The sequence below is a fragment of the Mobula birostris genome, chromosome 25 (genome assembly GCF_030028105.1).
Source record: "Mobula birostris isolate sMobBir1 chromosome 25, sMobBir1.hap1, whole genome shotgun sequence".
In the NCBI taxonomy this organism is placed as follows: Eukaryota; Metazoa; Chordata; class Chondrichthyes; order Myliobatiformes; family Myliobatidae; genus Mobula; species Mobula birostris.
In genome coordinates this window covers 24034117-24060474 of record NC_092394.1, presented here as the reverse complement: position 1 = coordinate 24060474, position 26358 = coordinate 24034117, and the positions used below count along the sequence as shown (strand labels likewise).

Here is a 26358-nt window from a genome sequence, read left to right as displayed (position 1 = left end):
TACTTCACAGCCAATGAAATATTACTTAAGTATAATTACTGTTATAATGGAGCAAACTGAACAGTCCAAACTTCTATAAACTCTGGTAATGACTAAATCATCAGTTTTATTGACAAAAACATAATAAGAGGCACAGATCGAGAGGACAGCCAGAGACTTGAAATCCTGCATTACAAGTTCTTATATCCAGGTGCCCCCTAATTTCTTCCTGTGGGGAGAAATTGTTTTTATATCAGGTCTTTCGAAGCATCTGCTAACTTAACAAGAAAGTAAGTTGTCTTTCTATTTTCTGATCAAGTCAAATAGTAAATTTAAAATAGCAAGGTGTAAAATGCTCTGTTTTGACCTGGTGGGTAGAGAAATGCTGACATCATGAAATGGAAAGGAGCACGCGACGTGCAACATCATGGTAAAATAAGCTTGGCCATTTTTTTAAAATTTTAAGCGATCGAAGCAGGAATGTGCTACCCAGCTCTTCAGTCCTGCTCTGCCATTAAACAAGATCATGGCTGGTCTGCTATCTCTGTACCAGGTAGATGGAATCTGGTTTGCAACATTTCTGTGGAGATTCTGAAGATCTCTACGTTTCCTTCCATGAAAGGTGCAGTAGTGTTATAATCAGAAGCAACATCTCATGCCATCGCCAACATTTTCTCTATTCACAATCAATTTTATCTTAGCACCTGGCATAATGTCCCCTGGATAGCTTGAACCACATCCTGAAGCACAACCAGCAACTCTGAATGGTCCTTTTCGGTCTGCATTTCTTTTTGGATTCTAATGTAAGCCAATTAATTTGCCAAGTCTGGTTATTGCATAACTGTTCCTGTGTCACTGAGCTAACTATAAATTAACTGCTGCCCTTCTTTTCATCACATTGCTTACTACTCTTCAAAATTGTTTTGGTGTATCGGGAGGCCATGAAACATTATGCAAAATCTTTCCTTGGAAATTCATGGTATGATGAGAATCAAAAATCAGGTTTAATATAATCTGCATATGTCGTGAAATTTGTTCACTTTCTGGCAGCAGTACAATGTGGTATTTGATAATACAGAAAAAACTGATTTAAAGTATATATACGTATAAATACCAAATAGTTAAATTAAATAAATAGTGCAAAAACAGAAATTAAAAGAAGTAGTGATCATGTGGATAGTCAGAGGCTTTTTCCCAGGGCTGAAATGGCTAGCATGAGAGGACATAGTTTTAAGGTGCTTGGGAGCAGGTACAGAGAAGATGTCAGGGGTAAGTTGTTGTCTTTACGCAGAGAGTGGTGAGTGTGTGGAATGGGTTGCTGGCGGCGGCAGTGGTGGAGGCTGAAACAATAGGGTCTTTTAAGAGACTCCTGGATAGGTACATGGAGCTTAGAAAAATAGACGGCTATGGGTAGGCCTAGGTAGTTCTAAGGTAAGGACATGTTCAGCTGAGCTTTGTAGGCCGAAGGGCCTGTATTGTGCTGTAGGTTTTCTATGTTTTTCTATGTTGTGTTCATGGTTTCAATGTCCATTCAGAAACCGGATGGCAGTGGGAAGGAGTTGTTCCTGAATCATTGAGTGTGTGCTTTCAGGCTTCTGTACCTCCTTCCTGATGGTAACAATGAGAAGAGGGCATGTCCTGGGTGGCAGGGGTCCTTAATAATGAATGGCGCCTTTTTGAGGCACCGCTCCTTGAAGATGTCTTGGATACTACAGAGGCTAGCGCCCATGATGGAGCAGACTAATTGTAGAACTCTCTGCAGTTTACTTTGATCCTGTGCATTAGGCACCCCGACCCCCACCATACCATATAGTGATGCAACCAGTCAGAATGCTCTCCACAGTGCATCTGTAGAAGTTTGAGTGTTTTAGGTGACATACCAAATCTCCTCAAATTCCTAATAAAATATAGGTGCTGCCTTGCCTTCTTTACAGCTGCGTCAATATTTCGGGACCAGTCAGGTCCTCAGAGATATTAACACCCAGGAACTTGCAATTGCTCACTTCTGATCCCTGTATGGGAACTTGTGTTTGTTCCCTCGTCTTACCCTGATTCCTCAATGAGGTTTGGCATATGCTCCCTTATCTTACTCTTCCTGAAGTCCACAATCAGCTCTCTTGTCTCACTGACGTTGAGTGCAAGGTTGCTGGGGCGACACTACTCAAGTAGCTGGTATATCTCATTCCTGTACACCCTCTCGTCAGCATTTGAAATTCTGCCAAAAATGTTTGTATCATCAGCAAATTTATAGATGGCATTCGAGCTGCACCTAGCCACACAATGGGTGTAGAGAGAGTAGAGTACAAGGCCAAGCCCACATGCCTAATTCATCACTGAATTTTCGTGGATAGTGGATACCACTAGGGTCATTGCGCATCCAGCACTCATGCAGTGGAGAGGATCAGCAGCTTTCAATTTCTTAAGCTTTAACATTATCAGATGACCTGTCCTGGGCCACACGAAGATGCAGTTAGAAAGTAGGTGTGCCAGCATCTTTACTTTCTTAGGAGGTTAAGGAGGTTCAACATGTCACAAAGCACTCCAGCAAATTTCTACAGATGCACTTTGAAAGTACCCTGACTCATTGCAACATGGCCTGGTATGACAATTCAGATGTACAAGAATGCATGAAGCCACAGAGATGAGTGGACTCATTCCAACATTCTCATTCAGGACAAACACAGCTGAAACCCACAGTTACAGCCATGGGTGAGCAGCATCATTTTAAGATGTTTAAAAAAAAAATCTATCGACACTCAAAATCAATGGCTCCTAGATTGCAGACTCCCTTTTGGAAAAAGAAACTCTGTGAGTGCAGTTTCCTTTTTAGAAAAAGAAATCGAGGAAAACATGCTAGGCTGCAAGTAAAACTGAGATGCAGAGCTTTAGACCCTCACTCCCAACTATCCTTTTGGCGAATGTCCAATCTCAGGAAAATTTAAGACCTCAGAGCAAGGTTGGTATACCAGAGAGACACCAGGACTGCTGTGTACTCTGCTTCACAGAAACATGGCTATCCTCCGCCATTCCAGATGCAACTTTGCAGCTTGATCACTTCACTATTCACCATAAAGACAGGACAGCTCAGTCCTTTAAAGACAAAGGAGGTAGAGAACACTTTATAATTAACTCAATGTGGTGCACAGACTTGGCAGTTCTTTCTCAGTCCTGCTGATCCGATCTGGAACATCTAACAGTGCAATGTCATCCTTTTTACTGCTGAGGGAATTTTCCACCACCATCCTAGTAGCAGGGTACATTTCACCTCAGGCCGGCATCGAGCTGGCACCGGAGGAGCTAAGCTCCTTAATCAGCAGGCATGAAACAGCGCATCCTGATGCTTTCCCTATCATCGTGGGGTTTTCAACCAGGCCAGCTTGAAGAAGTCTCCGAACAACTACCACCAAGATACCACCTGTGGATCCAGAGAAGCCAACACACTTGACCACTGTTATACCACCATCAAGAATGCTTACTGTGCCACCTCACACTATCACGTTGGAAAGTCCCATCACCTGGCTGTACTTCTACCCTCAGCATACAGGCAGAGACTAAAGACCGCAGCACCAGTGGTGAGGACCAAGAAGGGATGGTCAAGGGAGGCAGAAGAGTGCTTACAGACCTGCTTTAAAGTCAGTGGACTGGACAATATTCAGGGATTCATCTTCAAGTCTGAATGAATACACTACAGCTGTCACCAACTTCATCAAACTCTGTGTGGATGAGTATGTGCCTTGGAAAACATACCGGACATATCGAAAAGAAAAGCTGTGGATGAACCAGGAGATTCGCCATCTGCTGAGAGCAAGACACGTGGCATTCAAAAATCGGTGATCCAGAACTATACAATATGTTCAGGTTTGACCTATGGAAGGCTATTTATGAACAAAAGAAAATAATTCCGATTGAGGTTAGAGACAAAATCGGATGCAAGTCAGCACTGGCAGAGTTTGCAGGTCATTACTTCCTTCAAAGCAATACCTAACATCATGAATGGCAGTGATGCTTCACTGCAAGATGAGCTCAATGCTTTTTATGCACACTTTAATAAGGCGAGTAAAACTATATCTATGCAAATCCCTGCAGCATCAGTGACCCTGTGTTCTCTGTCTTGGAGGCCAACATCAGAACATCTTTTACGAGAGTGAACCCTCGCAAGGCATCAGGCCCTGATGGTGTACCTGGCAGGACTCAGAAAACCAGTGCCAACTAATTGGTGGGAGTATTCAAGGACATCTTTAATTTCTCACTGATGCAGTCGTAAGTTCCCACCTGCTTCAAAAAGGCAACAATCATACCAGTGCTCAAGAAGAGTTGGGTGAACTGCCTCAACAGCTATTGCCCAGTGACTCGCAAATCTACTGTGATGAAGTACCTTGAGAGGTTGGCTATGGCTAGAATGAACTCCTTTTTAAGCAAGGACCTGAACCTGCTGCGACTTGCCTAGTGCCACAATAGGTCTACGGTGGATGCAATCTCACTGGCTATCCACTTGGTCTTGGATCACCTGGGCAATAGTAATACCTACACAAGGCTGGTATTTATTGACTACAGTTCAGCATTCAACACAATCATACTCTTAGTTCTACTCATTAAGCTCCAAAAACTGAGCCTCTGTACGTCCCTCTGCGGCTGGATCCCTGGTTTTCTCATTCGGACACCAGTCTACAGATTGGAAATAACACCTCCTCCTCACTGACAATCAACACTGTTACTCCTCAAGGATGCGTGCTTAGCCCAATGCTTTACTCTCTCTACACCCATGACTGAATGGCTAAGCACAGTCCAAACAGCATCTATAAATTTGCCAACGACAACCATTGTTGGCAGAATTTCAGATGGTGACGAGGAAGTGTACAGGAGAGATAGATCAGCTGGCTGAGTGCTGTCGCAGCACCAACCTCCCACTCTGCGTCAGTCAGCCTGAGAAACTGATTGTGGACTTCAGGAAGGGCAAGCCGAGGGAACACACACCAGTCTTCACCGAGGGATCAGAAGTGGAAAGGATGAGCAGTTTCAAGTTCCTGGGTGTCAACATTACTGAAGATCTACAATTACATATTGATGCAATTACTTCAGATGTACCACAGAGAACATTCTAACTGGTTGCATCACCATCTGCTGTGAATCAGAAAAAAAATTGCAGTAATCTGCAAAACTCAGCCAACTCCCATCGTGGCCACTAGCCTCCCCAGCACTGAGGTTATCTTCAAAAGGCATTGCTTCAAAAAGGCGGCATCCATCATTAAGCACCCCCATGACCCAAGGAGATACAGGAGCCTGAAGGCACACTCTAATTTTCAGGAACAGCTTCTTCCACTTCACCATCAGATTTCTGAATGGACAATGAACCCATGAACTCTTTCTCAGTATTATTCCCCCCTCTTTTTGCACTACTTAAATTTATTTTTTATACATACATTTTACTGTAATTCATAGTTTTTATTACTATGTATTGCATTGTACCGCTGTCGCAAGGCAACAAATTTCATGACATATGTCGGTGATATTGAACCTGGCCACTTTATTAGGTTCAGAAGTGTATATTACTCCAAATCCCTATATTTTCAAGTTGTGATGAAGGGTCATCAACTGAAACATTAACTCTGAATTTCTCTCTATAGTTTCTTTTCCAGCAGTTTATGATTTTATTTCTGATTTCTAGCATCTGCAATGCTCTTTTAACCACTCAGGTTCCACATCAAATTTGGCAATGATCTGCAAAGTACAATCTTTCCAAAGAGGCTCTGTCTCATTTACTAAAATAAGATACCTTGACATTTCTGATCTTCTCCATTTTTGCATCACCTCAACAATACAAAAACTATAATATGCCAGGATGTGAGAAAATGCTGTTAAAATGAATAGACCTCGAGAACATCAGAAATTAGCAAGACCAACCTTTGCTTCTGAATCCAGGTTTGCAGGATCTGCTGGGATTGATAACTCTACAGTCCTGGTTTCCACAGCAACTACTCCTACAGGTATTCCACCCAACCTGAAATAGCAAAGAATCAATGACTTCAGCTCCATTTGATATACTATGTTTCTTAATGATAAAATTGCTCGATTGGTGAAAGATGTCTAGCAAATAACTCCCAAGTTCAGCTGTATAATGTTCTTAAATTAGATCATACATACATGAAGGAAGGTTTTAAACTCCAGGTTACCCACACTAGATGTGATATAGAGATAGGAGACTTGTTCAAGGTAGTGATTTACAGCTGAGGAAATTCTGATCCAATATCCTTCTGGCAAGGTTAACTTGTGTTGCTGGGAACAGGCTAAGTTAGAGTAGCAGAGAGTTAGATGTTAATATAAAATACTGAGTCACCAGAGCAAAAAAAACCTGGAAGACAGCACCAGAGTACTGGAGTACGGAATTGTTCAGTGATAGGCAGGATTTGATAGTGGTCGAGTAAACAGTGGCCTAAGATGAATTTGAAATGTATGCATGCATGTAAATACATAGGTTAATAAAACAAATCACATTCATAATGACGTAAAGCATGAAACAAAGCATTTGGCCCACCTTATTCACACTAGACCCAGCACTTGATGAGAGATTTCAGTTTACCACACCACAGACTGGGATGGGAAAAGTGTGCTGTCGGAAGGGTAGCATGAAAGCAAGACCAACTACCAGCACAGGAAGCAAAGGACTATAACTACAAGGTGTTTTTGCGGAGGTAGTTATAAGGGCTTACAGGACCATTCTTCCTTTAGGCGTATATTAACGAACAGAACTTGGGTAACCAGAGTAAAATTCCATTGTGGCATGCAAGAGTCAAACTGAGCTCTTTCTTCTTTAAATGAATCGCTGTTGTGATCCGAATTGGTGGGAGCAATAGATAAGATAGATAGCTTTCAAATGAGTGTGGATTAATCTGCAAGATTGCTCCCATACATATATTGATAGAGAAGAGTAAAACTATTTAGATAGATCTTTCAAAATAATGACACAGAGTTGATGCATCAAATAGTGGCTTGGTGCTAGATTATTTAGTAATTTTATGAAGTCCTTTCATAAATTGGACAAAAGTACAACAACAGACACAAAATGCTCGAGGAACTCAGCAGGTCAGGCAACATCTATGGAAATGAATAAACAGTCAACGTTTCAGACTCTTCTTCACAGCATACACTCTTAAAATATGCCATATTGATATAAGTAATATTTCATTTACATTAAGGTACCCATTTGCTGTTCAACAGTGTTCCTTTCAGATGAGAAATTGTTCTGAAGGTCATTCACGGTCAGCATTCACTTCGGGTCCTTTCCCAAAGTGAAAGGATGAATTTGTATTTATTTAGTGGATTCAAACCAAGAACACATCTACAAGATATTAACAGACAACAAGCACTAAAAGGAAAAATGTTAATGTTACGTTATTGCAGAGAAAATTTACAAGGATGTTGTCAGGACTTGAGGACTTAAGTTATATGGAAAGACTGAATAGGTTACAACTTTCTTCCCCCTGGAGCGTAGGAGAATGAGGGGAGAGTTGATAGAGGTATATGTAATTATGAGTATGGGCACGTGGCCAAGTGGTTAAGGCATTGGACTAGCGACCTGAAGGTTGTGAGTTTGAGCCCCAGCCGAGGCAGCGTGTTGTGTCCTTGAGCAAGGCACTTAGTCACACATTGCTCTGCGACAACACTGGTGCCAAGCTGTATGGGTCCTAGTGCCCTTCCCTTGGACAACATTGGTGTCGTGGAGAGGGGAGACTTGCGGCATGGGCAACTGCTGGTCTTCCATACAATCTTGCCCAGGCCTGCGCCCTGGAGAGCGAAGACTTTCCAGGCGCAGATCCATGGTCTCGCAAGACTAACGGATGCCTTTACTTTACTTTACATAATTATGAGGGGTATAGACAGGGTAAATGCAAGCAGGCTTTGTCCACTGAGATTGTGTGAGACTGAAAATAGAGGTCATGGGCCAAAGGTGAAATGTTTAAGGGGAACATGAGGGGAAACTCCTTCACTCAGATGATAATGATGATGAGATGATGATGATGGCACAAGGTCCCAGTGGAAGTGGTGGACGTGGGTTTGATTTCAACATTTAAGATAAATTTGGATAAGTATATGGATGGGAGGGACATGGAGGCCTATGGTCCAGGTGCAGGTCAATTTGACTAGGCAGAATAGTAGCTTGGCATGGACTAGATGGACCGAAGGGCCTATTTCTGTGTTCAATGATTCCAGGTGAATAAAATGGGAATGAAAAGGCTAAAGAACAAGAGCAAGAGTGATAGCAATGACAAGAGGAAAGAGATGAGAACAGTACCGATTTCCAACAGTGCTCAAGGCTTCGTTACTGAAACCACATGGAGTGGCCCGCGGTATTGTCCATTCAATTTAGGTCTCCTTAAAAGAGTCAACTTTGATGTGAGCAGGAAATGTCTGCCAATTAGACCTCATAATATATACCCTGACACAGCATTCGTTTGTAATTAGCTGCAGATTATTTATTGGCATTACAACCAGGTGGTGCCCTTGCGTGAAAGTCATCCACCAAAGCATGAAACGGACGATCAGTCAGTTTGCAGACCGACCAAAAAAAAAAATATCGACCTGCGCTCACAACCCCACATAAAATGTGGGTGAATGGGATGCTTCCAAAAAGAATATATACAAGGATCTTGTAGGAAGTAAAATTATTCTCAGTTAAGCTGCTCACTTTGCTCATAGGGCTGAGCCAGTCACAACACACTAGTAAATCCATCCATCATAAAACAAGTTTGAAGAGAAGCAGACTCACAGATCCTGCATCACCCATTGACTGCAGCAGTGATGTTTCTGACTTTGGTTATGCTGCACAATGTTAAAGTTGCACTGTAGAGTAATAGAGGAAAGCAAGATGCAATCGGAATTGCCTCCTTTACCCTTTTTGTCTTTTCAACAAAAACGGAATCTTTCTTATTTTGAGACAATGATTGGGTACGGAGGATGTAGTCACCAGAAAGATGTTCAGCCGCTGGGGGAAAAAGAAAATCACTGCTGAAATTTGCTCAGATTGCTAAGCACATCAATTCTAATCTGCATTTCATTTCAAATGAACATCTTGACTTGATAAAAGATGTTCAAGCCAAAACTTTTGCAGATTACAGCATCATGGGCAGTTTCTTTCTGAAGTTTCTTTAAAAATAAGTTTTATGCTTGATTATCAGATGAGCTCCTGTGATCTTCCTTACAAAGTCAAAGACCAAATGCAGCACAGGAGTGAAGCAAGCTGAAAGACTGAGGGTTAATTAAATCAGCAGGCACAGATGTACTTCTATCTCCATTTAGAGCTAGCTCCCTTATAAATAAAAATGGAAATCACTGATTTATCTATTTTTTTCTGAAGAAAGGTTATGTTCAACTTTTATAAAATGTGAATTGGATTGTGTTCAAGTACAGTGCTTGATCCTTGTCTGCATAGTAATGTAACATGCTGTAAGGTTTCACTGCTAGTGTAATGGCTGCTCTGGAATGCTCCACTGCTAAGGTAATGGTTTCTCTGTAGCAGCAATGTTTAGGTTATGATGAGAGATAACAGGGCCTGTATGTTAGCCAATGAGAAGCATGCTGTTCTTTCTTGTGGGTCTGGGAGCAGGGATTTTGTGATCTTTTGTTGGCGAGAGAAGAAGAGAGAAGGTGCGAATGGAAAGAGCTGGTAGACTGCCAGTCAGAGTGGACTCAGAGCGAGGGTCCGATGGTCTGCGACGCTGGGAGATCGATGGGGGTCGAATGGACGATTCCATGAGCTCCAACGTGCACTTTTAGACTGCTTCATTAAAATGGGCCTTTTTTCTTTTTCTTTTCTTTACTAACCCTTTATTCAGGTTAAGATTTATTAAGTTCAATCGTTTAATTGCATACGGTGTACTGTCTGATATTTTGCGGTTCGCATTTGTAACCGGGCAACACATCACGCAGCATCCACACAAACGAGATTTCTCAGTTTGGCTGGGCCAGAGGTTGCCTTACCCTAGACAAACGCATGCTGGCCGAACCTGAGGGTTACATTAAAAAAAGGGGATTGTGTAAAATCTGATTCACAAGGATATCATTGGAATTGAGAAGTTAAAACCATCAAGAAAAGCTGAACAGACTGGATTCTCTTCTCCAGAACGACTGATGGCTGACCTAATATATCTTGGCACAAGTAGCTATAGAGAAAATGTTCTAGCTTTTGAAGGAGACAAAAAACGAGGTACAATAAATAGTCACCAATAATCCAATAAACAATTCAGGAGCAACTTCTTCACCAAGACTGGCTAGACTGTGTATTCTGCGTCTCACAGAAGAGCCAAGAAAGCTAGACAAACAGATGTAAAGGAGAAAGAAACACGATATAAAGTCATAGTTAAAGAAAAAGGAGGCTGAAGGAGAATAAACATTGGTGTAGACCAGCCAGGCTAAACAGCTCTGCATAACTTATTTTCATACCACAGCTATAACACAATGTGCACCAGGGTACTGCACAGACTAGAAATACAATGGCAAGATCCTGCTTGTATTGTGAAATCTACCCCACAGTGCAAGAGGAGGAAAATTTCACAGCACCAGTAGTGATAACATTATAGCAGGACTTCTACACAACAAAAACCTGCAATGGAGAGAGCACAAAGCAACTTAATAGAGCAGAAAAATAAAGGTCATTACAGATGACAGCCCACATGAGCTAGGATGGGGGGGGGGGGGGGGAAGAACAATTAATACAATGAAAGTGACTCTGTAACAATGTAGTGAGTCACCACATTGTTCAATATTCATGTGGACCAATATGCCAAAAGTGGATCAGAAAGTAGCCACCTACACGTGAATCTTAAATTTGCAAAGAAAATATGTGAAGACTAAAAAACTGGCGGACTGAAATTAAAACTTCTTTCAAGTTCCTGTCGATGCACGAGTAGTTGAGCCTGCGGCTGCTGTGTTGTTTACTGTGTGAGAGAGCCTCGTGTTTCAGTGTCAATGGAGAGTTCATGGATGCACCTCATGGTCCTAACTAAACGTTGCATGTTCATCACTTAGGTATTCTTACGCAGTGTATTCACTCCTATTTGTACAAATGACAGACCACTCTATAGCAACAAGGCGTCCCAAAACAACCAAAATTATTCTGTAAAGAGAACGTAAAGATTCTGCCCATCCTTTCAAAAGAATGCCCCACACTAAACAATGCCACCGTACAGTGAGGAATGAATTAAAGTATTCGTTCAGCATACTGAAAACAGATTTATTAAAGCGGACAAAGGAGTAAATTAATTATTATTCCATGGACATTCAGCAGGATTTAGGCAGATCACATTTGCTGCTGAATTGGTCTAATCTTCCGCAGTTTGATGAGTAACAGCACATTATTTAATGGTTCTCATTTGTTCACTGAAGGTAGGTACCAAGTTCTAACAGAATCACACAATATGGGAAAAGGCCATTTAGTCCAACCTGCCCCTTCTGTATTAAATCTCATCACCCAGTTCTTGGTCTTCTACATCTAAGCAATCTGGGCAGCTCTTAAATACTGTCAGCTTCAACCACCCTCTCAGGCAGGGCATTCCAGACAGTTAACACTCTCAGAGTGTAGGGGATCCCCTTCAGATCCCCTCTAAATCTCTTCCCCCTTTTACTAAACCTATGTTCTTCTAGTTTTATCAATCTCCAATAAGGGGAAAAATTCTATACCCATCATAATCTTATACATTTCAATCACATCCCCACTTATCCACTTCCATTTTAGAGAGACAGACCGAGATTATCCAGTCTCTCCCCATAACTGAACTGCTCCATCCCAGGTGAATGGCCTCGGCACCCTCTATGACACTAACACACTCCTTGTACAGCATGGTGACCAGAACTGCCAACTATTCCAGCTGAGGTCTGACTAAAGTCTTATTAAGGTTGAGCATTATGTCACTAGCTCTGTATTCGATACCTTGTCTAACACGTACCTTCCTAAACACTGTCTGCATTATCATATTCTGGGATCTAGGGACCTGGCTCTACAAGGTCCCTCAATAATCCTTAAACAGGCCACTTGACCCATCTAGTCCATGCCAACCTAGTTTCTGAACTACTCACAAGTACCTTCACTGGAGTATAGCCTTTCTCATCCATAATTCCCCTGAACTTGCACCTACCACCTCTGCTGGCTGAATTGGATGTGGATCCAGGAGGTAAAAATCTGTAATTGTACGTATGACAGGAACATTGATGGGAATTGTTGATTGTGTGGAAGCAGCCTTAGACTGCAGAGAGATATCCAAGTGTTGGTGAAATAAACCAAGAAATAATCATTGGAGTTTAATTTGTAGAGCTCATTTCAACAACACTTTGATATATCTCTCTCTCTCTGCAGTTTAGACCGGCCAAAGGATCTGTTTCTGTGCTGTAGTGTTTTATGACTCCATATCGTAAGTTATATGCATATATTACAAATGGTGACATTTAAGAGGTGTTTAGACAAACACATGAACAGGCAGGGAATAAAGGGATACAGACCATGTACTTACTGGCTGATGGAATGAATTGAGATTGGCATCATGATCAGTGTAGCCATGGTGGGTGAAAGGGCCAGTTCCTGCACTGTACATTCTATGACACCAATAGTTATTCATTGAGCCGAATTAGCTGGACTCAGCTGGTATGTTGGAGGGATGCTAGGATTTGGTCCCCACCAAAAAAAAAAATACACACACAACTAACAGAAAGTTAGGTGTCAAATTCTCCTGGTTCCTTAATGAAAATCTACATGTAGGTACTCGGCAAGATCCAATCTTGGCCTCTACTCTACTTTGCCGCTTATTCTCCACAACCTCCTATTCCCCAATAATGCAAAAATCTATTTCTCTCAGTATGAATGTATTCAGCATCTCAGTATTAGTCATACCAGCTTAATGACCCTTGTATCCCACATGCTGGCGTTTCCCTCCCTGCTTACTTTATCTTGCTGTTCAGCACCCAACATTGCCCATTCAGCAACTACTTATGCTGACTTTATATTCTCACTAACTTCATGACCTGGCACTGGAACTGACAGCAAAGTAGCGAAAATAAAAAGAGAATGTTTTTCAAAAAACTTCACATCCTATTTTGGAGGAGCATTGGTAAAACAAAATGCTCCCAAATGGGGATTTGCAGCCTGTGTTTCCAGATACCTCTGTCCTACTGTTCTATTGTATTTTTAATACAAATTCAATTCATTCACAGTACAAACATCAACTCAGGTTTACAGAATGCACCACTCAATACTAACCCTTGGGATAAAAACCTGCTACAATACCACTTTAAATCAGCAACATAATCTTTAAAACCTCAGCATCCGAGTTCATGGAAATATTCATCAACATGCCATTTGCAAAGTTTGCAGCTGTTTTTAAAATTTTTATTATTTCAACCTTACTGTCTTGGATATGGAAATAGCAGGAATTACTATTTATCCAAATCATTTGAAAGCAATGGCAAAGCAGGTCTGGACCAGGTCTGTGTTCACCAGCGAGTAAACTATCGTTGTACAAAACAGAATAAAAGCTCTGTAATCTTGCAGCTCCAATGAGCTCACTAATGTGTCCACCTCTTTACTAGTTAATCTTTTCACACAACATTTGGCTTGCTGCTACTGAACCCCACACAGGCAAATAGGTGCTTTGGGCACTATCTAAATTTTACAATGCATTTAAGATTGGCTTTGCTCCCTTAAACCACTGCCAAAAACAAAAACACACTTCTCTTCGAAGAAAGACAGTAGCATTTAAGTGCTCTAAGCTCTTTTGTTTCTCTTCCTATTCTGTACGCTTGCTGGTGCCTCATTTATACACAAAACCACTCAAGCATTTTAGAATGCCGTGTCATTGAAAACATCTGGGTAATTGCCATCATTTCATCATGACAAACAAAAGGACATCCATTTAACTGTCCCTTGAAGAGTGTCAACGAAGAGAGGCAAGAAATGAATCGGATAAAATTAGAATGGCTGCGTGAGTTGGGGGGGGGGAGAAGGGTGGTAAAAATTGGTGAGGTTGCAAGTAAGTAGTCCATTTAGTGAGAGAAGCTGGGGAGAAGTGGAACAGAAGAGTCCTGTTGTGTCAGCAACCATTTATTATACAGTGCTTTAGTGGACAACAGCCCTATTTTGGGACACAGTACACAGTTATGCAATGCCTTCATTAGAATGAGGTCCACATACCCAGGCACTTGAGTCAGCCTGTGCTGTCAAAGTATTCCAGAGAGGGAAAGTGCTTGCCATTATGCTCCAAGTTGCAAATGTCCAATTCCACTGAAGAACAACATGGAATGACTCGCTTCAACAATGAAAATCTAACACTCTTTTAGATCTGAATGGCAGTTGCACAATTCCAATAGTTTTTAAATTTATTAATGAATTTCATCATTTTCATCCCTCCTTTTACTTTTCTTCAGTAGCCTATTAGCTTTAAGCACTCTTGGATAGGGACAGCAATGCAATGTTAAATCAATGGATGCGTACAGCACATTTGTGTTTGCTATTTTAGCAGAGCTTGGGAGTGTCAATTATGTCGGAAGGAGAGAAAGCTAAGATTTAACGGAGGTCTTCAAAATAATGAGCCGGATCATGCTCTACCAAGCCCAAGATCTCACAAGGCCCCAGAAACTTTGAGCAACCCTATAGGTCTAACCACTCCAGGTCTCATTGCAAGTGTCCTGTTGCAGTGTATTTTGTGAGTAGTGACTAGGCCTCTGCATAGGCCATCTGGAGGATGTGCTATCCCTAACATCCTTCTGACAGCTCAGACATAGCTGGAAACAGTCAAATAATTAAAAAATAACCAACATTACCAAAATAAAAAAGAATTCAATATATATTTGAAATAAATTAGAGGCAATAATATCAGATAAATCACAAAACATTTTACCTGTACTTAACCTTTTCAATCTAGCGGCCTCATCTATGTTACAAATGCCAACTGATGTGAAGCTGAGGGGCCAGATCGAAAGAGCATCCTGCCCCTCAGGTAGCATGATGAATCAGTTCATCTAATCTCAGTGCTGTTGAGGGTGGTCAAATGAAATGGCATCTGGCCTCCAGCGTGATCCCAACTTCCATGCTACAATACGTAGGCATGTCTGTCAAGAGTGCATTGCCATCAACCCCTCATTCCCAGCACGCACCCCCCCAACCCCAAGGAGGTTTTGTTGGCAGCTCTCTTCCTTTCCAGACTTTCAGCCCAATGAGAGAATTTGGTAAATTAGATGGGAAGAAGCTATTCCAAATGCTTTAGGCTAGGCAGATAATTGACAAAAAAAAGCCACGGGAGTGGAGTGCAAATGAGCTTTCTTTAAAAAAAAATCAACAAATAAATTACACAGGCTGAAAAACTGGAGAAAGCTGATTCATTAATTATCAAAAGGAAGTTGAAACTTCAATTTAAAAGATAGAGATAGTAAAACTACAAAGAAAAGGTGGGAGTATCATTAACTGGCATATCTTTTGGGGAACTACCATTGATTATGAGATGAATGACCCCTTTCTGCCCTGTATAAATATTGTGTTATAAAAAAACTGGGGAAGTAGTGGACAATGGAATTTAATTAATTTTATTAATTTTTGTTTTTCTTTTATTTGCACTTGGCCACCTGAATGGAGAAACTTCAAATTCCACATTAGATAACCAGTTATGCAACATTTTCATATGATGTAATCTGACCTTTCGGAATCTTTTTTCTAAACTTAAATTATATGATGACAGGAGCAGAGTTATCGACATTATTGAACGTGTCTGATTCAAGCTGTTGGTCTAGCCCTGTTTTGTTTTTTTTTCTTGGGGTTTTTTTTTTCTCCTTTTCTTTTGGGTTTTTTTTGGTTTATATATATTTTTTCCTTTTTATTTCTTTTTAATGTTTAATCTCATTATGAGTTTGGGAGTCTTTTATATCTATGTTACTTAAAATGATGAACATTTTTCCAATTTCTTTGTACCAACTTTGTTTTTGAGTTTATAATTTTGAAAAATTAATAAAAAGATTTAAAAAGAAAGAAAGATAACCAGTACACAAAAAGCTGCTGCTGGCCACCACAGGGAGGTTGCTTATAAGAGATTTAATGGATTCTGTTAACCAAAAGGAGTGGCAATCTCTAGAAAGTGCTAAACAACTGCTCTGAGAGAAAGGGCAAATAGATAATCCACACTCCCTCCTCACCTCACCACATATATTGCTTCCCTCATAGGTGAAATGAATTTATTTATGCCAGGTAATTGTTTAAACAGATCTCACTTCCAAAATAAGCAATGTTGAATTGCTGAAACATAGGATGCAAGTCATACACGTTCAGCCCAGATGGGATGAATTTGAGAAGGCACAGTCCAGCTCTCGTGAGAATATACCACAAAACCTCTGCTCAGCCGTTGAAACAGACAAATTGACAAAAGAGTATGCCATAGATACAAGGAAGGCTTTTTAAGATTTGGGAAGGAGTTTTATTTCACATTTTCATTAGTGTCTTATAAGCTGATGTTGCATGAACTGGGATTTAATAAAGTACTGCCAAAACTCAAAAAGGTATGGATAACCTCCAGCATTCTCCAGGATTTGCATTCCAATACAACATTACATTCCTCGTATATTTTTCAAGCACACCATTTCAAGCTGTTGAACACAGATTCGCAACATCTGATCATGTTTACCAGAATATCCCTCTACTGTATGCAAACAGGTTCCCTCATGTACTTACGCAATAGCAAACATATCCCTTGATAACCAGTCTGCATGGGCTCAGGACTTACACTCATTCAATTTTACAAGAGGGCAAAAGGAAAGGGATTAATTTGCCCATATGGGTCTTACCAATATTATCACATCAACCATTCTCACTGGGGAGCAGTGTGTGCGGGGGTGGAGGAGGTGTGTGGAGGGGTGGGGGGTGGAGGAAATGGGAAGGTTAAAAAAATTAAATAAATGATAAAGGAGTATCTTATAACATACCTGGCTCTTCCTACCACCACTGTCTGTGCCCAGGGTTGCATGATTTCCATGAAGGATCCATTGTCAAAGAAGCCACTCTGCCATTGTCCTTTCTGTGCTGCAGGGATAAAGAAAGCTGTAATCTTGTATAATTTTTATTTCTTATTTACTTAAGAATAAGACTGTGTCTCATTCAAGAACCATTCCTTAGTCTTGAAAGTAACCTGATGATCGGCAGCTGGATCCTTCCAAACCTCATCTTCCAACAGGTTCAGTATTTCGTCGATCAAGCCACAGACATAGATGCGCGCACGCACGCACACACACACACACACACACACACACACACACACACACACCCCCACCCACCCCAATGTGGATGGAACATTCAGAACATCTTAATAATAACACACTTTGCCCCATGAGTGGAACTCCTTTGTAGCCATTTTACAGACACAAAAGTTTAACTACAATTCTTATATTAATTTTTTTAGTTAACTGAAACTTGGGTGAAAAATTTGACAGGGCTTGAAGGAAATAGTTCAGTAAATTAGTGGGGTTTCATGGAAAGAAACAACACAAAGCACAAAAAAGCAATTTAAACCCGAGAGGTTTAGATAAGCAATCGTGTTGGCTTAATCACTTCAGCAAGTGTTTTAATCAAAAGTCAAACTGTAATTACCATATTGTTAGTGTACTTCTCAATCCATCTGACTTCGACCCTACAGTATAATGTTACCATCAATCCTGAAATTATCTTGAAGTCAGGTGTCGTTGACTGCCTTTTACATTCCAAACCTGTGTTTGTTGTCAATATGAAGAATATCGCACTGCCATCTTCTGTAATAAATTACTTTAACTTTTAACCTATGAGAGATCTGAAGTAACTTATCACTAGGAATCATCTGCTCTTTAAACCTCTGACTAAATTAGGAGCTGGAGTCACTAGAAACACTGCTGGTGTAGCATTCTAGAGACATTCACAATTACCTCAATACAAGTCAATGAATACTCAAACAAGTGGCTTTTTTTGGTGAAACTAGACCATGTCTTTCTCTCTGTAATTAATTTTTTAAACACACAGAAGGAACATGCATCCATCAAGCCTCTTGAAACATCCAATGCATCTCATAAATAACACATCAGTTTGATAACACTGCTGTTGTGTGGAACACTTAAGTCACTTCACATATACCAAAATTCCACAAACAACAAGACAACTGACTAGTTAGTGTGCTCATCAGGAACTCAACGTTGGCCAGTCTTTTCGTAGCATTTACTGAAGGGAACAACTGCATACTTCCTCATGGCAGCTGCTCGACATAGCAGCAGTTGTATCAAGGTAACTTATTGTTTATGAGATACACACGATTTAGAGCCTTGAATTAAGTACCCTCAGAGTCCACTGAAGTAGATCTTAGGGTAAATGTTGATCCCTGGGAAATCATCTTTGACTGGTAATACTAAAGACACAATATACTGTATAATGTCTGCATGACCTTATCTGTTTCTAAAATTTGATCGCATTAACTTTAATTAGACAACTGAAGGTCGTTCAGTATTAGAGTCAGAGTTGTACAGCACAAAAATAGATTCCTTGTCCAAGCATATCCATTTTTGCCCATCTACAATAATTGCATTACCCATATTAGGTCCCCACCCATCAATGCCTTGCCTATTCAAGTGTCATCTAAAGGTTTCTTAAACATAGTTATTATCTGATTCCACCACTTCCTCTCGCAGAAAATTCCAGACATCAACTGCTTTCTGGATAAAAATCTTTCCCTTTAGATCCCTTTAAAACCCTTTCCTCTCACCTCAAACCAAAGCTCTTTTTTAAAAACCCTTGCAATGAGAAAGTTTCCATCTATGCCTCTTATTATTTTATATATCTCGATCATGTCACATTGCAGCTTCCTTTTCTCAAGGGAAAACAAGCCAGTCTTTCCAATCTCTACCCATAATTAGCCCTCCAATTCAGGCAAAGCCTGGTAAATCCCCTCTGCACCCTCTCCAGTGCATTAACGTCCTTCCTATGATGTGGCAAACAATATTTCATGTGTAGTCTAATCAGTGTTTTGTGAAGTTGCAACATGACCTCCCAAATTTTATAATCTACGCCCAGCCCTACGAAAGCAAGCAAACTATGTACCTCAGAGACAAAAGAGACTGCAAACACTCGAATCTGCAGCAATGAACAACCTGCTGGACTAATCAGGGTTTTGACCCAAAATGACAATTATTTTCCTCCTACAGATGCTGTTCGACATATTTAGTACCTCCATCAGATTTTTTTGTTAAACCATATACTTTCTCATCACCTTATCTACCTGTGTTAACACTTGTAGAAAAATATGGACTTGGATACCTAAGTTCATCCTGTTTGTCAAGGAAGTTAAAAGCTTATGTACTTGGTTACCAGAGAGAAAGCTAAACCCATTATGTAACACAAATGCAAAAATATTATCAAAACACTCCAGTTGACAGATGGGAGTCTGCTGGCAAAATGTGAATTTAATTTGCACGAATAGGTAGAAATTTGAAGCCAATACTGAAGTGCAAGTATAACTAATGTGTCCTCTAAAGGACAGTAGAATAGTTTGTGGTATTTTGATTCTGATACAACACTGACTTGCTGTCATGAATATCATTTAATGAAGTAAAATATCTCAACTGCTTCACAGGAACATTATCAAACAACATAAGTCAGGCGCTATTTGGGCAGGTGAAGAATAGAGTGGTCAAACAGCCAAGTTCTTAAATTGCACCTAGAGTGCAAAATGAATTGTGAGGGATATGATAGAACCTACACTGCTGGCAGCTAAAAGATTTGCTGCTAGTGGTGAATATTTAAACTCTGAAATGATCTGGAAGTCATAGCCACTGGAGCAGTCACAGGGGGAAATAACTGAGGAGAGTGAGAATATGAAAGCAATGGTGAGAATTTTAAAATTTAATAAACGGGAGCCAATGCAGATAGGTATGAGGTTTGTGGGTGACTGGGACTTGGTGTGAGTGAGGAGTTGAGCATTTGAGATTTGTGTAATGTCAAAATTGTTTTAGAGTTAAAAGACCAGAAGTATTTCAAAGGTTTCAAAGGTACATTTAATGTCAGGGAAATGTATACAATATGCATCCTGAAATTTTTTTCTTCACAACCATCTACAAAAACAGAGGAGTGCCCCAAAGAATGAATGTCAGTTAAATGTCATTTATGTATGCCGCAATTACGAAGTCCAAAAGAAGTATACAAGGCAAAGATGAGGACTTCAACTTAATTTAAGCTGAGGTACTAAAGTATGAGAGCTAGGTGCACAGATTTTAGTCAACTGGTTATGGTTGGAGGCTTCAATGGTATAGGTGGGCACTGCAGTTCAAAACTGTGCAGTCCCACTCCTCACTTCAATGTTAGACACAGAAGTAGACAGCTCTTATCATGGCATGGACATGTGGCCTGAACTTCAATTAATGAACAGAATTGATCATATCAACTTCAGTTCACTACCTCACTTTTTTCTTTTTTTTTTAAAAAATATTATTTCTGTTTTTGCACTATTTTTAACCTATTCAATAGACATATATGTACTGTAATTGATTTACTGTTTTTTTTTCTAATTATCATGTACTGCATTGTACTGCTGCTGCTAAGTTAACAAATTTCATGACATGCTGGTGACAATAAAGCTGATTCTGATTCAGCAGGAGAGAAGAGAGAAATGGAAAGAGAAGGGTAGCTCAGACTGCACATTGTTTGAACCACTGACTAAATTAATTCATCAAGAAATTGAAACACAAATATAAAATGACAGAAACACTCAACATGTCAAGCAGCACCTGTGGAGAGAGAAACAAAGTTAACACTGCAGGACCATCACTCGTACTCAGAACTGACCTGCCAACTATTTTTGGCATTGTCTGTTTCAGGTTAGCAGTATCTGCAGCACCTCGCTTCAGCTACAACTCCAGCAGTTGGATAGCTAACTAAATCAAAAAGTACTGGCTCATGTCACCTCCTACTGTGGTTACTCAGTGAATATTTTCCTACAACGCTAAAAATAAACTTTGTTCCTTCACAGTGTAATTTTTTGTAACTGAAGCACAAAATTTTCTTTTCCTTACTTGGGTGAGATCGTCCAGCAAGCATCCACCGAGGATCATAAGGTGCTTTTGTAGGAACAAACTCAATAACTCTATCAATGGGATCCTTGGGCTTGAGGATGGGCACGGAACTTGATACATTCTACAAATAAAATGATTGTAAAAATGAAATCAACTCCAATTTATAAAACAAAGTATCACTTCCAAATCTACCAAAGCAAATGCAACATAGAATTTATAAGACCAGCAGCAACAAGGCAGATAAATGTCATTAAAAGTTCACCCATGATGAAAAAACATCCATTATGAATTTTCCCCAGAAAAAAAAATTGTGAGAAAACCAATAAAGGTTGCCTGTAGGTACAGGAGATAACCTTTCAACAAAGGTACAAATATCCTTCTCCCAGGCACCCTCAACCAAATCTTTCCACAAAGCCATGTACTTTAAAAATATGTTCAGTTAAAAAATAGTACCTAAATTTAATGTCAGGTTTCATTATCACATCGTTCTATATATACACCTCATTCCTCAAGTCCTCTTAAAATTGTGGATTATTGCCTATTGAAGGTGCATCAGTTCAATGAGTTTAAATTCGTAAATGTGGAAACCAGCAGCTATATAGTTTCTGACTGTATAAATTGACCATTAAGCCTGCAATTATAAACAGTACATATCGTTATCTATTAAATATTCAAGACTTAGGAACGGCATTGCCTCAAATGTATGGGTTACTGTCTATTAAAAAAATGTGTGTAGCATTTTTGATTAAAATTTTTAAAAATACCTTAAAATAAATGTCCATGCTGTTATCTGTCAAACAAATAATTTATAATTCTGATGGTTACAGTTATGATCTGTTATAAGCAGATCTGGGTTTTCTTTGTTATGTGTATCAATGCCTGTTAATAAACTAAACAACTATTAACTGAGAAGTATTCTCCTCTAATGGTTTACTTTTGGCTATCCAAGTAACAGAGTGGGTTACTTTCAGCAAGCACATAACATTGGTTACTACCAGCTGCACCTGTAGTATTTGATTACAGTCATTTTAATAGTTACCATAAATAATGTACATGAAGAGGTCATGCATATTTTTGCTCAATATCTCAAAACACAAATTTGAAAACAGACCTTGGGCATGTAGGACAGCCACTGAAGAAGGATGACCACTCCCTCGAAGTCGTCATAGACTGTTGTGTGGGTCACACCATTGTTGTGCATGATCTGGACCCCTCCCAGCTGGTTGTTGGATGTGTACACCTCTCGACCTAGCACCTTTGAGATTTAAAAGCAAAAGCAACACTGAAAATAACATCAAAACAAGTTCATCACAGTTTTGATGGTTTAACAACTTCTTTGAGACTTCTAACCCCAGGTTAGGGAAAAACCTGTTTAATTAGATAAAAGAAAAATGCAGTGCAAAAACAATTTACATTCACTAGTATTAATACTTTTTTTTTTAAGGAAGTCATAGTTTTCACCTGGATCCTTGAGGTAATATACCCTTACATCGTCTGAGTGGGCCTCCCTACTCAACTCAGCCTCTCCAGGTCCAGTGGCAGAAGGACCGTAGACAGTGGTCCATCACCCCAGAAGTTTTGCATTGGCTACGCCAAGCTTTAGCACATCCCACAGCATGTACTCCTGCAGCCTGGAATTTGCTAGCTGGCAAATCTTCCCTTACACTCTTCTTTAACAAATATCTCACTGTGCTGGAAGACCAACAAGTTTTGTACAGACTGAAGAGTCACCAAGCTCATATCTATTTGACACCTGTTTCAATATGTGTCCCCGGGAATAGCCCACAGATCAGAGTCCTCGGTTAGTCAGCTACTTGAGATGAACTGAGACATGGCCTTTCTCCACACCCTCCTAAAATATCCACGGTTTCTTTCCCACTGCAGCTGTGCAGAGGGTAGCTTGTGAGGATGATACAGTAAGTATCTGAATGGGAGGACCCCCTCAGAAAACATTTATTCCAGATGGAGTAAGGTCAGGTCAGAACTTGTGTAGTTCAGTACAGAATGAGACTGGGTTGATGGAATTGCACACAACTGATAATACTAACTGGTAAAAAAATTTTCCACAGCCACAATACTCAGCGTTTCCAAACAAGGACTGGTGGCCACCAAATAACGGCAAGAAAATCAGGTATATACAACTCAAATTATCTGAAAATGACAATTGTAAGATTAAGACTTATTATCACATGTACATCAAAACATGCAGTGAAGTGCATCATTGGCATTAACAACCAGCACACTCAAGAATGTGCTGGGGGCTGCCCGCAAGGGTCGTCTCACACTTCGGTGCCAACAGAGCATGCCCACAATGTTGCACAAAACACAAGAATATTTTTAATATTAAAATATTCTTAACATCTGCCCAACCAAAGAAATTCAAATTCTCAGAGGAAAAGTTTGAGATTTTGAGTTTAAAAAATTGAAAATATGAAGTCCATTGTTAATTCACTGGTAGATCTTAATCACATGATGTTCAAAGATCTGCTGAATGGTTATACCCTCTGAGTAAAGTAGAAAAGTAAAGGGGTAAACGCAGAGTCTTGAGACTACTTTGAAGCACATTAAGTAAAATTTAAAAGTTGCAAATTCTAGAAATCAGAATTAACAGAACATTCCAGACATACAAACCTATAAATTTCCAGATATTTAACTGCATACAGAATGTGAAAGATTCTACATCATAAATACCAATCAATTAATTTTGTTTCTACAAAATATTTAACAAACTGATAGGATTTGTCATATTTTCAGTTTATATTAATATTTGAGCCAACATTTTGTTTTGGTCTGCAATTGGAGGTGAGTTTGAACTTGATGTATGTCATTGATCAAACAGGAAATTAAAATCAATACCCTCTCCTGCACAAAAAGGTCCATAATTCAATTCTAGGCTATATGCAGTATCCATTATTTTAAAAATGGAAGTTATGGCAGAGATGGGGCATCTTGATATTGTCTGGAACTATGCCCCAATTTGCTCCACTAAACCAGCCCTTGTGGGAAAGTATACCGTATATTTTGTCTTGCTGTGTACCCAACTCTGCTGGAAGGGCAAGCATGGAACCCAGATGAGAACAGGATTACAGATGGCTGGAAATCAGTTTCTGTCCAGGAGTCTCATTAAGCTGACCTCAGAGAGTACTAGATATCAGTACCTAGTGGAATCACTAACAGAGGTCAACTTAAGTTTGTTAGTATGAGTTTGTCACCATGATGTTTTGAACACGTACAAAGTATTTTCATATTAACAACATATGAAATTTAAAACATTAGCCCAACTACATTTGTCTCACTGATAACATTTTAACATTGCTGTGTATATGGGCAACAGTGTTCCAGCCATCTTCAATAGGTACACTTAATGTCAGAAAAATGTATACAATATACATCCATGAAACAGGAGTGCCCCAAAGAATGAGTGACAGTTAAATGTTAGAACCACAAAGCCCCCCCAGTTCTCACCTCCCACACATAAGCAGCAGCAACGACCCTCCCTCCCCCACCAGCAAAAAGGAATCGGCACCCCCCACTGAGCACTCAAGCGTGCAGCAAAGCATCAATAAAGACATAGACTTGCAGTACCCCAAAGACTATTCGACATACCACAGGCTCTCTCTCTCTCCCTAATAAGGGAAAAAGAGGTGTCCCCATTTCACAGCGAGAGGGGAGACATATCAAACAACCTGCTGATTTATGATTTAAAAGTCTGTTGCGTCATTTTTTTATGAGCTCTGTGCTCAAAGAACTTGGGTCTCTGGGCACACAGCCAGCTCGCTGCTTATGACCTTCCATCTCCCACCATGTATCAGATGGCGACAAAGGCCTCTTCTCTTGTGCAGTGACAAAGCACCTATAAATGTACATGAGAGAATACGTAACATAGCTGTTTGTGCAATGTTTTACAGCGCCAGCTGTAATTCCTGCTACTGTCTGTAAGGAGCTTGTGCGTTCTCCTGCGACCACGTCGATTTTCCTCCCGGTGTTACGGTTTGCTCCCACGTTCCAAAGGCGTATCAGTGAGGGCTAGTAAGTTATGGGCATGCTATGCTTGCACCAGAAGCATGGCGACAATTGTGGTGGGCTGCCTCAGCACATCCCTAATGCAATAGCACATTTCACTGTATATTTCAATGTGCGTGTGACAAAAAAAAGCGAATCTAATCTTGAACTGCCCACTTCCAGAGTTAGCACTGGACCTGTAGACATTTTGGTATTGTTCAGACCGTTTCTGTGGTTGGACCATTGCTCTCCACGTCATTCAGATGGCTGAAGATTGACCATACTTCTGAATGAGCTACATCTGCTCATGATTAGCTTTGTCTGCACATGTAAATCATATTCTAAAGCACCCAGCATTAACTATCAGGAACCTGAACTCGAGCATGACTGAATGATGATGTTATACCTTCTCCCTGTCCATACCCTTGAGGGGAAAACCAAAAAGGATGCAACAAGCCCACAGCTATTCAACATTCTGCCTGGCAGTGTAGGCATTTGTAATGACACTTTTGTGCCACAGGCAGTTTATTTTATGAGGAGAGAAGCACATCATTGCAAGCCAAACACATCAGTCTGGCACTCTCTGCAATAAAACACAGGCTGAGATTTCGACTGCAATGGAGAGATATACCGCACAATAAAAACCTGCAGCACAGTTTATGCAGTAAACAAGCTCAGCACTTCCCCTCTTCAGAGTAAAATCGCTTCAGCCCAAGTTCCTTATTACACGATTTATGTGATGATAATTCTGAACACCCAGGATGATACCTCACCTGTGACAGTGAATTACCAGTGTTCATCCACCAGTATGAAAGACCCAGAATTCACCAGCACTGCAGGTGTAAGCAAGAGTTATGACGGGTTTTTGCATGAGAAAGAACTAGCTGGAGCCCCTCCTCCAAGTTTAGAGGAAACACTTCACTAATCCTGGAACATAATTTTACAGCAACAAAGATATAAGGCCTGAATTAAATATTTACAAAGTAAATATCTTACATCAAAACTTCTTCCCAGAATAAATCTCAGAACTGGAGAGACTATACTTATCTAATTAAGGAAACCAAACTAAATCACATTAACGCATAGAATTTAGTTAATGTCTTTTGCTAACTTTGCTTAAAACACTTTAATATACATGCCTGGAAAGCTTCCAACTCCTTTTGGAACTGTGCCTTTGTAGGTCACTTGGCTTCCAAAGCAGACAGATGTGAGCTCAGCTTAACATCTCAAGGTAAGAGTTAATTCAAACAGCTACAAGTAATTCAACAACCTTATCATCATTTATTCTCATGGCTATAAATGGCTGTAAATTCCTTCAAATTTTTTTGAGGT

At 40.1% G+C, this 26358-nt stretch overlaps 1 protein-coding gene across 2 annotated transcripts in view; it reads right to left on the bottom strand.

The window, feature by feature from the left end:
- acaca (acetyl-CoA carboxylase alpha) overlaps positions 1 to 26358 on the bottom strand; it is a 278119-nt gene that overhangs the window by 41783 nt on the left and 209978 nt on the right. For both annotated transcript variants that reach the window (XM_072243270.1, XM_072243271.1), the window contains 4 exons: positions 22136 to 22279; positions 21025 to 21145; positions 16927 to 17023; positions 5881 to 5977 (listed from right to left, as the gene is read on the bottom strand). In XM_072243270.1, coding sequence (XP_072099371.1) covers positions 5881 to 5977; positions 16927 to 17023; positions 21025 to 21145; positions 22136 to 22279 — 459 coding nt within the window. The remainder of the gene's footprint in view (positions 1 to 5880; positions 5978 to 16926; positions 17024 to 21024; positions 21146 to 22135; positions 22280 to 26358) is intronic.